The 14,832-nt window shown below is 49.6% G+C and overlaps 1 protein-coding gene across 1 annotated transcript in view; it reads right to left on the bottom strand.

Annotated features, from left to right (window-relative positions):
- Nucleotides 1-14,832, bottom strand: part of LOC119952156 (oocyte zinc finger protein XlCOF6-like) — a gene marked incomplete at its 5' end in the record, with an annotated part of 43,757 nt that overhangs the window by 18,164 nt on the left and 10,761 nt on the right. Inside the window, one exon of the mRNA XM_038775750.1 lies at nucleotides 11,356-11,392. Within this exon, the coding sequence (XP_038631678.1) occupies nucleotides 11,356-11,392 (37 nt within the window). The remainder of the gene's footprint in view (nucleotides 1-11,355; nucleotides 11,393-14,832) is intronic.

Genomic DNA, 14,832 nt, shown 5'->3' with positions numbered 1-14,832 from the left:
GCTCAAAACCAACTTCTGAAGGGCAAATAGAGATGGGCAATACATATTGACTTTGCCAGTGATATTCATGTTCTGGGAATGAAGGCAAACAGTGAATTTGCGGGTGCGTTGTTGGTCAAATTGTTGATAGACAAGGCAGTCAAAGGTAATGGGGTGGGGGGTGTATGGCAAAGTGGAGTTAAGACCACAACTGGATCAGTCATAAGCTCAAAGGGCTGAATGGCCTACTTCTGTTCCTATGATAAGCCATGGTTGATGGAACAGAGAGGCTGAATGGCCTATGTAAAATTACTGAGAGGAAGACGAGGAGAAATGATGGAAAAGGTGTCAAGTTTCCTGATTAGATGTTCTTTTTCCTACCGTTAGGTTGAGTTTATCGATTTAATTGTGCATCCTCTCTGGGAGACCTGGGCTGAACTGGTTTATCCTGATGCCAAAGAGATGTTGGCCAACCTGGAGGACAACCGCAAATGGTTTCAGAGCATGATCCCTCGCAGCCCACCCTCCCCGGATTTGGGGAGAGAGCTCTACAATGGGCCATAATAACCTCCTGCTCAACATCACAACGTACAAGGATGGGTTGGTCACCCAGAGCACCACTGACAGCTCCGACGAAGAGATGTACAGCTTGAGCAGCTGGGAGACCGCAAACACTGACATTTCGGAGACCATAGACGCCAGCCAGCCGATGCCACTCAAAACGTCCAAAAGTGAGGTGGACAACTCCTTGGCCGAAGACGACAGCACCAGGGATTCAGAGAGCAGTACAGATTGCTCAGACAGAAAACGATTGCTAAGAGTGAACATTATATCCAGGCACTCAGAACAATGATCGTGACTACGTGGATTATATATTGTTGGGCAAATGGTAAAATACACGGAGCAGTTCGCTCCGTTTCTGTCGCAAAGATTGATGAAGTGACTGCTGGAGAAACTGAAGAAATTATCTCCGGTGGAGATCAGGCACAACGTGTCAACGGTCAAAATACCTCAGCTGCTGTTGCGTCTGCAGAGGAGATCGAAGTTGGAACCGAGCAGCCAGAAGAGGAGCGGAACCTCCAGGCCCTCGTGTCAGAGATCAAAGGTCAGCTATTGTGGAGGAGGCTGATCCTGGTACCGAGAGGCCAGAATGACCAGCAGGATCTGGGAGTTTCCCTGGAGATCAGCCAAGGTGTGAGAGACTGTCAGATGATCGAGTGGACAAGCAGCTCACCTGAACCAATGGCTGAATCTCTTACTCCAGCTGTTAATCTTGATGACATTGAACTGCAGGAAAATAGTGTCAATGGCAGTAGTGATGTGGAAGACAGGTCTGACGGTGAGGTCTCCTCTGTTGCCATCGATCATCATCCAGAGGACCAAGCCTCACTGCTCAGCAACACTGAGGGAGCCACTGTGGACAATACCCCAGCTGGAGCCGTTGCAAATTTCATAGATGATGAAGAAATGGACAGTATCGATCTGGAATCCTCGTCGGACACTGGGGGCTTCAGGTCGACCAGATTTTTATTCGTGCAATTCCCGAGCAGCAGTGAGAATGACTCACTGCTGAGCAACACTGAGGGAGCCGTAATGGACAATACCAGTGTTACTGACTGTATCTATACTGATATTAATGGAGCTCCCTCACACTGTCACTCAGTAACCCCACCCCCCAGCATCCTGTGTTATTGAGTGTATCTATACTGATATTAATGGAGCTCCCTCACACCATCACTGAGCAAACCCACCCCCCAGCACCCTGTGTTACTGACTGTATCTCTACTGATATTAATGGAGCTCCCTCACACTGTGACTGAGTAACCCCACCCCCCAGCACCCTGTGTTACTGACTGTATCTCTACTGATATTAATGGAGCTCCCTCACACCGTCACTGAGTAATCCCACCCCCCAGCACCCTGTGTTACTGACTGTATCTCTACTGATATTAATGGAGCTCCCTCACACCGTCACTCAGTAACCCCTCTCCTACAGTGTCCTGTGTTACTCAGCATGCCTAATTTTAATGGGACTAATTTTCGTCCCATTGCCCCATACTGCTGGATATGTTCACTTCCACAAACCAGTTTCTCCAATTAGGGCATCAGCAGTCACAGCCTAAAAAAAAGTATTGAAAGTAAAAGGGTTGAAAAATTGAACAATTACAATAATCTACTCCGATTTAGAAGCAAATTGGATCTGAATAACGAGTCTGATTCTGTACCTTCAGTGCCCTCTACTGGCCAGTTCCTCAATGTTTCGTCATTCAGTCACTGAAGGTTTGGGTTGCCAAAGGTTATGTTGCTGGGACAGTAATTTGGAAAGCACAAATTTATGAGACATGACTTCACATCCCACCATTGACGGCTCCAATTGTGAAAATTACACTCCATTAATTTGTTATAAATTTTGGTATAAAAAGCTTGTATCAGTAATGGTGCAAAGGAAACTCCTGTTTTGTTATACAAACACACCTGGTTCACTCGTGGTCCTCTGAGGAAGGAAATCTACCAGCCTTACCTGGTCTGGCCTACGTGTGACTTCAAAGCAACAGTAAAGTGCTTGACTTTTAACTGCCCTCTGAAATAGCCGAGCAAGCCACTTAGTTGTATGCAAGAAGGTGGCTCAACACCAACTTCTGAAGGGCAAATAGAGATGGGCAATACATATTGACTTTGCCAGTGATATTCATGTTCTGGGAATGAAGGCAAACAGTGAATTTGCGGGTGCGTTGTTGGTCAAATTGTTGATAGACAAGGCAGTCAAAGGTAATGGGGTGGGGGGTGTATGGCAAAGTGGAGTTAAGACCACAACTGGATCAGTCATTGGCTCAAAGGGCTGAATGGCCTACTTCTGCTCCTATGATTAGCCATGGTTGATGGAACAGAGAGGCTGAATGGCCTATGTCAAATTACTGAGAGGAGGACGAGGAGAAATGATGGAAAAGGTGTCAAGTTTCCTGATTAGATGTTCCTTTTCCTCCCGTTAGGTTGGGTTTATCGATTTAATTGTGCATCCTCTCTGGGAGACCTGGGCTGAACTGGTTTATCCTGATGCCAAAGAGATGTTGGCCAACCTGGAGGACAACCGCAAATGGTTTCAGAGCATGATCCCTCGCAGCCCACCCTCCCTGGATTTGGGGGAGAGCTCTACAATGGGCCACAATAACCTCCTGCTCAACATCACAACGAACAAGGATGGGTTGGTCACCCAGAGCACCACTGACAGCTCCGACGAAGAGATGTACAGCTTGAGCAGCTGGGAGACCGCAAACACTGACTTTTCAGAGACCATAGACGCCAGCCAGCCGATGCTACTCAAAACGTCCAAAAGCGAGGTGGACAACTCCTTGGCCGAAGACGACAGCACCAGGGATTCGGAGAGCAGTACAGATTGCTCAGACAGAAGACGATTGCTGAGAGTGAACATTATATCCAGGCACTCAGAACAATGATCGTGACTACGTGGATTATATATTGTTGGGCAAATGGTAAAATACACGGAGCAGTTCGCTCCGTTTCTGTCGCAAAGATTGATGAAGTGACTGTTGGAGAAACTGAAGAAATTATCCCCGGTGGAGATCAGGCACAACGTGTCAACGGTCAAAATACCTCAGCTGCTGTTGTGTCTGCAGAGGAGATCGAAGTTGGAACCGAACAGCCAGAAGAGGAGCGGAACCTCCAGGCCCTCATGTCAGAGATCAAAGGTCAGCTGTTGTGGAGGAGGCTGATCCTGGTACCGAGTGGCCAGAATGACCAGCAGGATCTGGGAGTTTCCCTGGAGATCAGCCAAGGTGTGTGACACTGTCAAATAATCGAGTGGACAAGCAGCTCACCTGAACCAATGGTTGAATCTCTTACTCCAGCTGTTAATCTTGATGACATTGAACTGCAGGAAAATAGCGTCAATGGCAGTAGTGATGTGGAAGGCAGATCTGCCGGTGAGGTCTCCTCTGTTGCCATCGATCATCATCCAGAGGACCAAGCCTCACTGCTCAGCAACACTGAGGGAGCCACTGTGGACAATACCCCAGCTGGAGCCGTTGCAAATTTCATAGATGATGAAGAAATGGACAGTATCGATCTGGAATCCTCGTCGGACACTGGGAGCTTCAGGTCCACCGGATTTTTATTCGTGCAATTCCCAAGCAGCAGTGAGAATGACTCACTGCTGAGCAACACTGAGGGAGCCGTAATGGACAATACCACAGCGAGAGGAATGGACGATAACATAGACCTGGAATCGCTGTTGGACGTAGAGACCTATAATTTCACTGGGCATTTACGCTGCAGTTCCCGAGTGACACTGAGAGTGAGCAGTGTACTCGGAGACCATCACTGACACATTCTGCTGAGAGAATGGAGTCTTGGTTGGCTGACAAATCAGCTCAGGTGAAGAAAGGACTGGAAAAAAGTCAAGTCGCTTCAGACACCAGGAACATCGTTGAACGCTCGGCAGTTCGCGTCAGACGTTGGAAGGCCGAAGTTGAAGAAAAGATCCGCAGGCGGCTGGGAAGAGGACCAAAGAATTAAACTCGTCAGAAGTCCAGACTGGAACGGGGGAAAAGCCCAACAGGGAAGTGAATTTTAACTTTTAATATTATTGTTTTATTGTATTTGTAGAGAACATATTGAAATATTGAACATTGAGAATAGTAATCGGTCGTGTTGTTTTGGCTTTGGCGAGTTTCTCCCCAGTCTTGCCCACATGTCTAATTTTCTGCAGCCGGTGCCGATCAGTGCTGGTCCACACAAACGTGGACCAAGTGGAATGGCTCCCTGGGGGGGGCCACCGGAGACCCCTGGGAGGTCAGGTAAGTACAGGTGAATCCCTGGCCCTTCCTTGGAACGCAGGCACATTAGCACTGCCCAGCTGGCACTGCCACCCTGCAGAAGCAGTTCAAAGGTGCCCCGAGTGTGAGAGTGGCACTGCAAAGGGTCAGGGGGCGAGGGGCTATGCCAATGAAATGAGGGTGGAGGGCAGTTTGAAGGGTGGAGGAGTGCAGGCCAGTACATAGGGACTGATGGATGGGGGTCACGGAAGGGAAGGGATGTTGTAAGGGGGCTTGGGGGGACCTAAGCAGGGGAGACCCCCAGCACCCCAGAGTGGGGTGTTGTCACATGGGGGGATTTGGGGTACTGTCCATGTGTGTGGGGTTGACATTGCCCATGAGTGGGGAGTGTGGAGGACCCACAGCTCTCTGAGAGATCAGGGCACCCCTTTAAAATGGCAGCCCGATCTCGGAGTTCAGCTCCCCAGTGCTAAAAACATTCTGCACAGGATTCTCCGTCCACCAGCCAGCCAATGGGGTTTCCCAGTGTGGGCAACCCCACGCCGTCGGGAACTGCCCGGGCACTGGAGCGCTTCCAGCGTAATGGAGAATCCTTGCAACGGAGAATCCCACCCCCTAAGGGCAGGACTCTCTGGCTACGTCTGCCTGGCGACTGGAGCATAGAAAATAGAAGCAGGAGGAGGCCATTCAGCCCTTCGAGCCTGCTCCACCATTTATTATGATCATGGCTCATCATCAAGTTCAATACTCTGATCCCGCCTTCCCCATATCCCTTTAGTCCCAAGAGCTGTATCTGATTCCTCTTGAAATGACACAACTACCTTTTGGCCTCAACTAATTTTTGTGGCAGCGAATTCCACAGATTCACCGCTCTCTGGGTGAAGAAATTTCTCCTCACCTCAGTCCTAAAAGGTTTACCCCTTATCCTCAAACTCTGACCCCTAGTTCTGGACTCGCCCACCATTGAGAACATTTTTCCTGAATCTACCCTGTCTAATCCTGTTAGAATTCTGTAATTTCTATGCGATCCTCTCTCACTCCTTTAAACGCCAATGAATTTAATCCTAACCGATTTAGTCTCTCCTCATATGACAGTCCCGCCATCCCTGGATTCGGCCTGGTAAATCTTCGCCGCACTCTCTCCACAGCAAGAACATCTTTCCTCAGATAAGGACACCAAAACTGCTCACAATATTCCAGGTGTGGCCTCAGCAATGCCCTATACAACTGCAGTAAAACATCTCTATTCCAATACTTAAATCCTCTCGCTATGAAGGCCAACATACTATTTGCCTTCTTTACTGCCTTCTGTACCTGTGCGCTTACTTTCAGCGACTGATGCACGAGGACACCAAGTTCTCGCTGAGTATCCACCTCTCACAATTTACACCCATTCAAATAATAATCTGCTTGACTATTTTTGCTGCCAAAGCTGTAAAAGGAGCATGGAGCTGAATCTGGAACTGAAAGGGGATTTGGATATGAAGGGAGGCAGACTGGTACCGAATGAGTATCTGCCTTTACCACAGACCTTGGTGTCCAAGGCATTGCTGCCTCACGGCACCGAGGACCCTGGTTCGATCCTGGCCCTGGGTCACTGTGTGTGTGGAGTTTGCACATTCTCGCAGTGACTGTGTGGGTCCCAACCCCACAACCCAAAATTTATTTTAAAAAAGAACTTGGTGTCCAAGCCAGAGTGAAAAAGGAGGTAGTCGAGACACTGATTGATGGGTTAAACGTTGACAGTGAGATATTTGATAGGCTGAATTTACTGAAAATCGGTAAGTTACCAGAACCGGATGAGACAGATTTAAGGATACGGAGTTTATATTAACTACAAAGGGGAAGAACACAGCAGGAGGACAGCAGAGGTTACAGAGATAGGGAGGGTCACAGGTACTGAAGGAGGTTGCAGAATTCAGGAGTGTTGTCGTGGTAGACAATGTTACAGAGATAGAGAGGGTTGTCGGGGCTAAAATAATTTTTACCCAGAGAGGGAAATTTATATGGACAGCAGGATGCCGGGGACAGAGGGAGGGCTGTCTGTGATGTAGGGTTATGCATGAAGGTCCCTCCTTCTCAATGTTGCCCCTCACCTGAAGTCTGGTGATCCTCAGGTTTAGCTCACTGGGCTAAATCGCTGGCTTTTAAAGCAGACCAAGCAGGCCAGCAGCACGGTTCAATTCCCGTACCAGCCTCCCCGGACAGGCGCCGGAATGTGGTGACTAGGGGCTTTTCACAGTAACTTCATTGAAGCCTACTTGTGACAATAAGCGATTTTCATTTCATTTTCAAATCACCACAAGTTAGCTCTCCCCCTCAAAGGGGAAAGTAGCCAATGGTCATCTGCAACTATTGCAACTTACTTACTTTACTGTAGGGGAGGGAACTATTATAGAGATAGGGAAGGTTGTTGGGGCTGTAAGATGTATGAAAGTTCAGGTGTGGTGTAACATCTATAGGAGGTTTCAAAGATAGGAAGTGTTGTAGGGATGGGAAGAAGCTACAGAGATTGAGAATGTTGTAGGGGCTGGAGGATGTTACAGAGATTGAGAGTGTTGTAGGGGCTGGAGGATGTTACAGAGATAGAGAGTGTTGTAGGGGCTGGAGGATGTGACAGAGATAGAGAGTGTTGTAGGGGCTGGAGGATGTTACAGAGATAGAGAGTGTTGTAGGGGCTGGAGGATGTTACAGAGAGAGGGAGAATTGTACAGATGAGAAGGTAACAGGCATGGGGTGGTATTCAGAGTCTCAACACAGTAACTGGGATGGAGAGAGTTTTATGGCTATTGGGATTGTCAGACAAGGGAGCAATTGAGGAGATACAGCAATGGTGGGTATTTTTAGAGGCTGGGGAAGATGACAGCACTGCGTGCATTGTGGGGGCATCGAGGATTTCACAGAAAGAAGAGGTTGGAGGGGCTTGAAGAGGTTCCTGGGATAAGGGAGGGTTGCAGGGGCTGTAGGGTTGCAGCATCTGGGGGAGATTGCTGTAATTTGATGTGCTATCTAAGAGTTGAGCTAACGGGTGTTATGGAGGGTGGAGGGGATGTGGGAACTGTAGAATATTACAACGATAAACAGGGTTATACCTCTTAATGAGGTTAGAGAAATAGGGATAGTTTTGGGATTGGAGGATGTCACAGAGATAGGAAGGGTTGTGGGAGCTGGAGGATATAGGATGGAGTCTCTGAATGACAAACTCAGATCGGAAGGGGCGAAGGTTTAGTGGATGGTAAAGAGAACTGGAGGGTTCTAGTGGGAGGAAAATGTTAGATTGATGGGGAGCGTTGCAGAGATTGGAATTGGTAACAGAGATAGGGAGAGTTAGATGGTCTGGATGTACCAAGAGAGATCGGGCGTGGGGTTCTGCGGTTCCCCAGCCGTGTGGTTCTCGGCGACGCGCCATTCGCCGGCGGTGGGATTCTTTTTGTGGAAATATTTTATTGGGGGCATTTTCAAATATATACTTAACAAAGAAGAAAACCAAAAAATAACTATGGCAACAGCGAACAGCCACAACATCCTTACAACCACCCCCCAAGAAATCTCCCCTCCCACCTCAACTTGGTGCCACCCCGGGGCCTCTCCCCCCCTCCTTTTTAAAAAAAATAAATATTTGATTGAGGTATTTCTTTGGCATTGTAACAGCAAAATAAACAATATACATAACAAGGAAAATATTAACCTCGTGCAAATACCACCTCCCTCTCCCACAGGTCCTACAATTACTTACCCCCCTAATCTACGCCAACCTAACCCCCTCCCCCCCTTTTCTCTTGACGATTAATTCTCCACGAGGAAGTTGAAGAATGGTTGCCACCTCCGAACGAACCCCAGCAGAGACCCTCTCATGGGGAACTTAATTTTGTCCAGGCAGAGGAAGCCAGCCATGTCCGAAAGCCAGGTCTCCGATTTCGGGGGCTTTGAGTCCCTCCATGCCAACAATAGCCACCTCTGGGCGACCAGGGAAGGAAAGGCCAGAACATCCGCCTCTCTCTCCTCCTGGATTCCCGGATCCTGCAACATCCCAAAAATCACCACCTCTGGATTCATTGCCACCCTTGTATTTAATACTGTGGACATGGTGTCAGCAAACCCCTGCCAAAATCCCCTCAGCCTTGGACATGTCCAGAACATGGGGGTTGGGTTACGGGTATAGGGTGGATACATGGGTTTGAGTAGGGTGATCATTGCTCGGCACAACATCGAGGGCCGAAGGGTCTGTTCTGTGCTGTACTGTTCTATGTTCTATGTGGACATGGTTCACTGGCCCCTCCGCACATTTTGTGCACCTGTCCTCCTCCCCAAAGAATCTGCTCATCCAGGCCACTGTCATGTGAGCCCGATGAACGACCTTAAATTGGATCAGGCTGAGCCTGGCACATGTTGCGGTCGCATTGACACTACTCAGCACGTCCGCCCAAAGGCCCTCCTCTAACTCTCCCCCCAGCTCCTCCTCCCACTTTTGCTTTGGCTCCTCGGTCTGCGTCTCCTCCGATCCCGTCAGCTCTTTCTATATGTCCGAGACGCTCCCCTCCCCTATCCATCCTCTGGAGACCACCCTATCCTGAATACCCTTAACAGCAGGAGTGGGAAGGTTGGTACCTGCTTCCGCAAAAAGTCCAGCACCTGCAGATATCGAAATTCATTTCCCCCCACCAATGCAAACTTCTCCTCCAGCGCCCTCATACTCGGGAAGCTTCCTTCTATGAACAAGTCCCCCATCCTCCCAATCCCCGCTCTCTGCCAAATTCGAAACCATCCGTCCATCCTCCCCGGAGCAAAGCTGTGATTATCGCAGATTGGGGACCACACCGATGCCCCCTCTGCTCCCACATGTCTCCTCCACTGCCCCTAGACTCTCAAGGCCGCCACCACCACTGGACTGGTGGAGTACCGCACGGCAGGAATGGCAGAGGTGATGTTACCAACGCCCCCAGACTTGTGCCCTTGCAAGAAGCCGCCTCCATGCGCACCCAAGCTGCCCACCCCCCCCCACGCACCCACACTGCCCCCCCCTGCTCACAAAGCCCACAATAACTTTACTGACCCGCTTAAAAAAGGACAGCGGGAGGAAGATGGGGAGGCATTGAAAAACGAATGGGAATCTTGGGAGGACCGTCATTTTTACCGTTTAAACTCTGCCCGCCAGAGACAATGGGAGCGCATCCCATCTCCGAAAATCCTCCTTCATCTGATCCACCAGCCGGGCCAAATTCAATTTATGAAGCCTGTCGCAATCCCTCGCCACTTGGATACCTCGGTCCCTGAAACTGTCCTCGACCACTCTGAACGGCAGATCCCCCAGTCGCCTCTCCTGACCTCTCGCCTGGACCATAACATCTCGCTCTTCCCCATATTGAGCTTATACCACAAAACCGTCCTGGATGATCTGCATCAACTGCTCCGATGGTCGCAGCACCGCCACCCCAGGGGTCCGGTCCTCAGCCATGCTGTCTCCTGCTGCAGCTTCAACACAGCTCTTGGCTAACTTTTTATTTCTGCCTTTTCATGCACTTCTGGTTCTTTGCTCCATACACTAATACGTGGAAACGGTGCCCAATTGCCTCAGCCTTCCAATTCACCGTTTAAAACCAGAAAAAAGTCCAGGGGAAAGGTCCAAAAGTCCAACCGGAGCAGAAGCCACCAAATGTGCGACTTACTCCTTCATAGCCACCACCGGAAGTCTCCCTCCATAGCTGCCACCGGAATTCTCCCTCCATAGCCACCACCGGAAGTCCAGGGTAGGTGAATTGTCCACTCCACATTGCCCCTTAATTGGAAAGAATGAATTGGGTACTCTAAATTTAAAAAAAAAACACTCCTGTCTCTGCCTGGAACGGACCCACATTGGTCTTTGCTAATATTTTCCTTCTCACATTCCTATAGGAGCTTTTCCGGTCGGTTTTTATGTTTATCAACAGTTTGCTCTCATATTCCATTTTCTCTTTATCAGTTTCTTGGTCCTCCTTTGCTGAATTCTAAAGCAAGTTCTCAATTCTCAGTCTTACGACTATTTTGGCCACTTTAGGAGTCTCCTCCATTGATCTAATGCAATCTGTAACATTTCTTGTTAGTCACGGTTGCATCACTTTTCCTATTGGATTTTTGCTCCTTAAAGGAATCTATGTTTGTTGTATTTGTGTGAAATAAAAGTCCCAGAGGACCTGAGCTGCTTTGCCCTCAGAGAGAGAGAGAGAGAGCTCACTGGAGGTGATTGAATCTGACGGTCACCACACCTCAGGCAAGGGGCAATGTTGAAAAGGTGGAGCCTTCATGGATAACCTCAGGCGGTATGGGTGTTGAACCCCCTGATGTTGGAGTCGCTTTGCATCACAAACCAGCCATCCAGCCAACTGAGCTAACTCTCCCTTGTGTGAACTCGTTGGTGTTTCCGCAGGTTGGATAACGTGGTGATGGCCTTCTCACACCGAGAGCAGGTGAACGGCTTCTTCCCAGTGTGAACCCACTAGTGTATCTGTCAATGGGATAAGTGAGTGAATCGCTTCCGACACAGAGAGTAGGTGAACAGCTTATCCCCAGCGTGAACTCGCCGGTGTGTCTTTAGATGGGATAACACAGTGAATCCCTTTTCACATTGAGCACAGGTGAACGGCCTCTCCCCGTGTGACTGCGTAGATGAATCTCAAGTTGAGATGGTGCATCAAATCCCTCCCACAGTCCCCACATATCCACGGTTCCTCCATGTTTTGTGTCTCCTTGTGTCTCTCCAGGTCAGAAAATTAGTTGGAAGTCTCGTTCACACATGTCACTCCCCGCTGTGAATGGCACACTGTTGATTCATTCTGGGGTAGGAGGGGGGGGGGGGGGGGGGGGGGGGGCTCAGTGCTTTTCCAGTCACAATGTTTAAAATCTTTTGAGGCTGTCAGATCGGGCAAACATTTCTCCTTCCCTTCTAGATTCAAAGGCTGATGATAGTCAGATCCCAAGGAATCTGGTGACTCTGTCAGATCGAGACGTTACGTTTGAGATTTCTGTCTGTAATTCCTCCTCTTCTCATATCCTGTAAAAGGAGTTTACAAGAGACATCACAGTCAGTACAGGATAGAAATTCAGAACAGACAATTCTAGTTTCTCTGGAACATTCTTTCCTCTCTCATTCCCCAATACCGAGTCACTAATGCCTATTTCTCCCTGTCTTCAGGGAGCGGCCTTGGAGGGGCAGAGTCTGGGAGCAGTCAGTATAAAGACCTTTCCTCGGGGATTCACCGCCTAGTTTCCAGGGAGCGGACTAAGGGGTCCCGATTTTCGGAGCTGAAGAAAGAAACCTTTCCTTGGGGATTCACGGCCTACTCGCCAGGGTGTGGATTAGGAGCCGGAATTTTAATACCTTCCCCCGGGGATCTGCGGCCGAGTCTCCAGGCAACGGAATCGGAGCTGGAGAATTGAGAGCCGCCTGGTCCTCCAGCCAATCAGAGTGAATGAGGGGCGGGCCTGGAGGACTGAAAGCCGCCTGGTCCTCCAGCCAATCAGAGAGAATGAGGGGCGAGGCTGGAGGACTAAGACAGCCGCCTGGTCCTCCAGCCAATCAGAGTGAATGAAGGGCGGGACTGGAGAACTGAAAGCCGCCTGGTCCTCCAGCCAATCAGAGTGAATGAGGGGCGGGACTGGAGAACTGAGAGCCACCTGGTCCTCCAGCCAATCAGAGTGAATGAGGGGCGGGGTCTAACCTTATTGTGTTCCCTCCCCATCCTCCACTCACTCCACAAATATTTTGGGCATTCACTTCAGGTCCTGGGAAAGAATTTCCCGAACCAGAATCAGGGAGCTGACAACTAATCATCGGGGTTTGCGGCTCCACAGAGTATTTCCAAATCCTCCCACCCACCTCCTTAGTTTCGCTCGGGCTCTCCGAAACGAAGTCCCATTAATCTGAATGCGCATGCTCCAAACACCGACAACCGATGATGCGCATGTGCAGAGAAGAGCCCACCCGCCGACTTCCTGCTGAGGTATTGACCAATAGAAAGAGTAGGCCCACCGGAAGGACTCTGGTCCTTCAGCCAATCAGAGCTTTGTGTCATGCAGATTGAGCTTCACACAGACTAATGGTACCTTCTCTGTCCAACATCTGTGAGTAAAACACTTTCTTTTCTCCCCTTTTCCATTTCTTTTCTCATTCTCACCTTCAATTGGTCACTTGCAGCAACTGAAGGGAAAGGAAGTGAATCCAGGGAGGGTGCAGACTCTGGAAAGCTTGGCCCAGGTCTCTCTCTCTCTCTTCAAGACATTGACATCCTTTGCTCCCTCAGCTTGACATATTTATTTGTCTGGTTAAAAGGATGGTACCTTTTATGATTCACCGGACCCGAGAACATGAAGCTCACCTGTCTGCCACATCCAAGAACAAAACCACACAACCTAGTCCCAGACAGATGTGCCCTGTGCACCACCTTGAACTGAGTCAAGCTGCACCGAACACAGGAGGAGGTCGAGTTGACCCTGTACAGTCTCACTCCACACCCCCTCCACAAATACCAGATCCAATTCCCCCTCCCACTTCCTCCTCACCTCATTCAGTGCAGCTTGCTTTGCAGACAGTAGATATCTGAAATCCTACCCTCACCCACTTCAGCAAGAGATAGAATCCTAATCATCAGAGAGGGCGGGGGAGCTAAAGGAAACGCCCAGATCGTCTTATGTAGGAAATCACGCATCTGAGAAAATTAGAGCTCGCGAGTTGTAATTTTTTCTACCAGTTCATCAAAACCAATAAATCTGCCGTTCACAAACATGTCACCAAACCTCTCCAGCCCTTCCCTCCAGGACCTCAATGGAAATCCGTAGGCACAAAGCGGTGAGTCCCACAGAGAGGGGCCAAGAACAATATCTCATCCATCGTCGAGACTGAGTCCATGGCCACCACACACCCCAACAAAACAGAGCAAAGAGCACGCTGTAGTCACCGTCGATAAACCTTCCCTATCCCCGAGCTCCCCGCCTCTCATTAAAACCACAACCAAAAGCCCGAAGAACACCCCCAAACCCTGAGCTCAACAATCCTTAACCCCAAACAGAACCAAAGCACTCAGCCCATTATCTAAAACCTATACTGTGTTAATGAGCTGCAGTTACCCCCACCACTTCGCTCCCATTAACTACGTTTTTCAGCTCGCAGGGCAACTCTCTCCCGGGGCATATAAAACTGAGTAACCATAACAACCAACTCCCCCCCCCCCCGCACCCAACCTTAAATAAAGGAACCCCCCCACGGCAAAAACAGTAAAATACAAACTGGTACAAGAAACCCCAACAAGACCCCAAAACCACAATCCCTCTCCAATAACAAGAAGACCCCATATATAATACAAAATATACCCAGCCTGAGCTTCCTCACAGAAGCGTCGGCATCATCCAGCGCCTCAAAAGTAGTGATCTTTTGAATGAAAACTCACTCGGAGTTGTGCGGGGTAAGCCGCCCCAAACCGAACTTCATGTATGTAAAGTGCAGCCTTGGCCTTGATAAATGCCGCCCTCTTTTTTGGCAGCTCCGCCCCCTGATGGGGCCTGATGGCACGGCTCTCCCATTTGTAGTTACGGTGATCATTTGCCCACCTCAGAACTCGTTCCTTATCCCGGTAACTGTGGAACCTGACGGTTATTGCCCGAGGTGGCTCTCCTGGGCGAGGTGTCTGACAGAGCGAGTGATGGGCCTGATCCACCTCGGGAGGGAACAACTGCCCACCCTCCCCACCATCTTCCCAAACATCCTGGACGTGTATTCAGTCGGGTCCGGGCCCTCCAATCCCTCCGGCTGCCCCATAACGCGCAAAGAGTTTGTCTCCTGGAGCGATTCTCTAAGTCGCCTACTTTGGCAGAGATTTGTTATTATCAGCCAACAGACCATCTCAGCCTCGAAAGAGACAATCCGCTCACTCTTCATCGAAACAGCCGCCCGGTGCCCTGCAACCCTTTACTGTTTCGTCCATTTTTGCCAATACCAATTGAATAGGAGCTGGGGGCTCCTCGATTGATGTAGGGAGATCCTCGGAGATAGTCGGCTGTTGCTAAGATGCCCATGAGCATCTCAACTGAC

The sequence above is a fragment of the Scyliorhinus canicula genome, chromosome 17 (genome assembly GCF_902713615.1).
Source record: "Scyliorhinus canicula chromosome 17, sScyCan1.1, whole genome shotgun sequence".
Taxonomy (NCBI): domain Eukaryota; kingdom Metazoa; phylum Chordata; class Chondrichthyes; order Carcharhiniformes; family Scyliorhinidae; genus Scyliorhinus; species Scyliorhinus canicula.
This window is presented reverse-complemented; position numbering and strand designations above follow the sequence as displayed.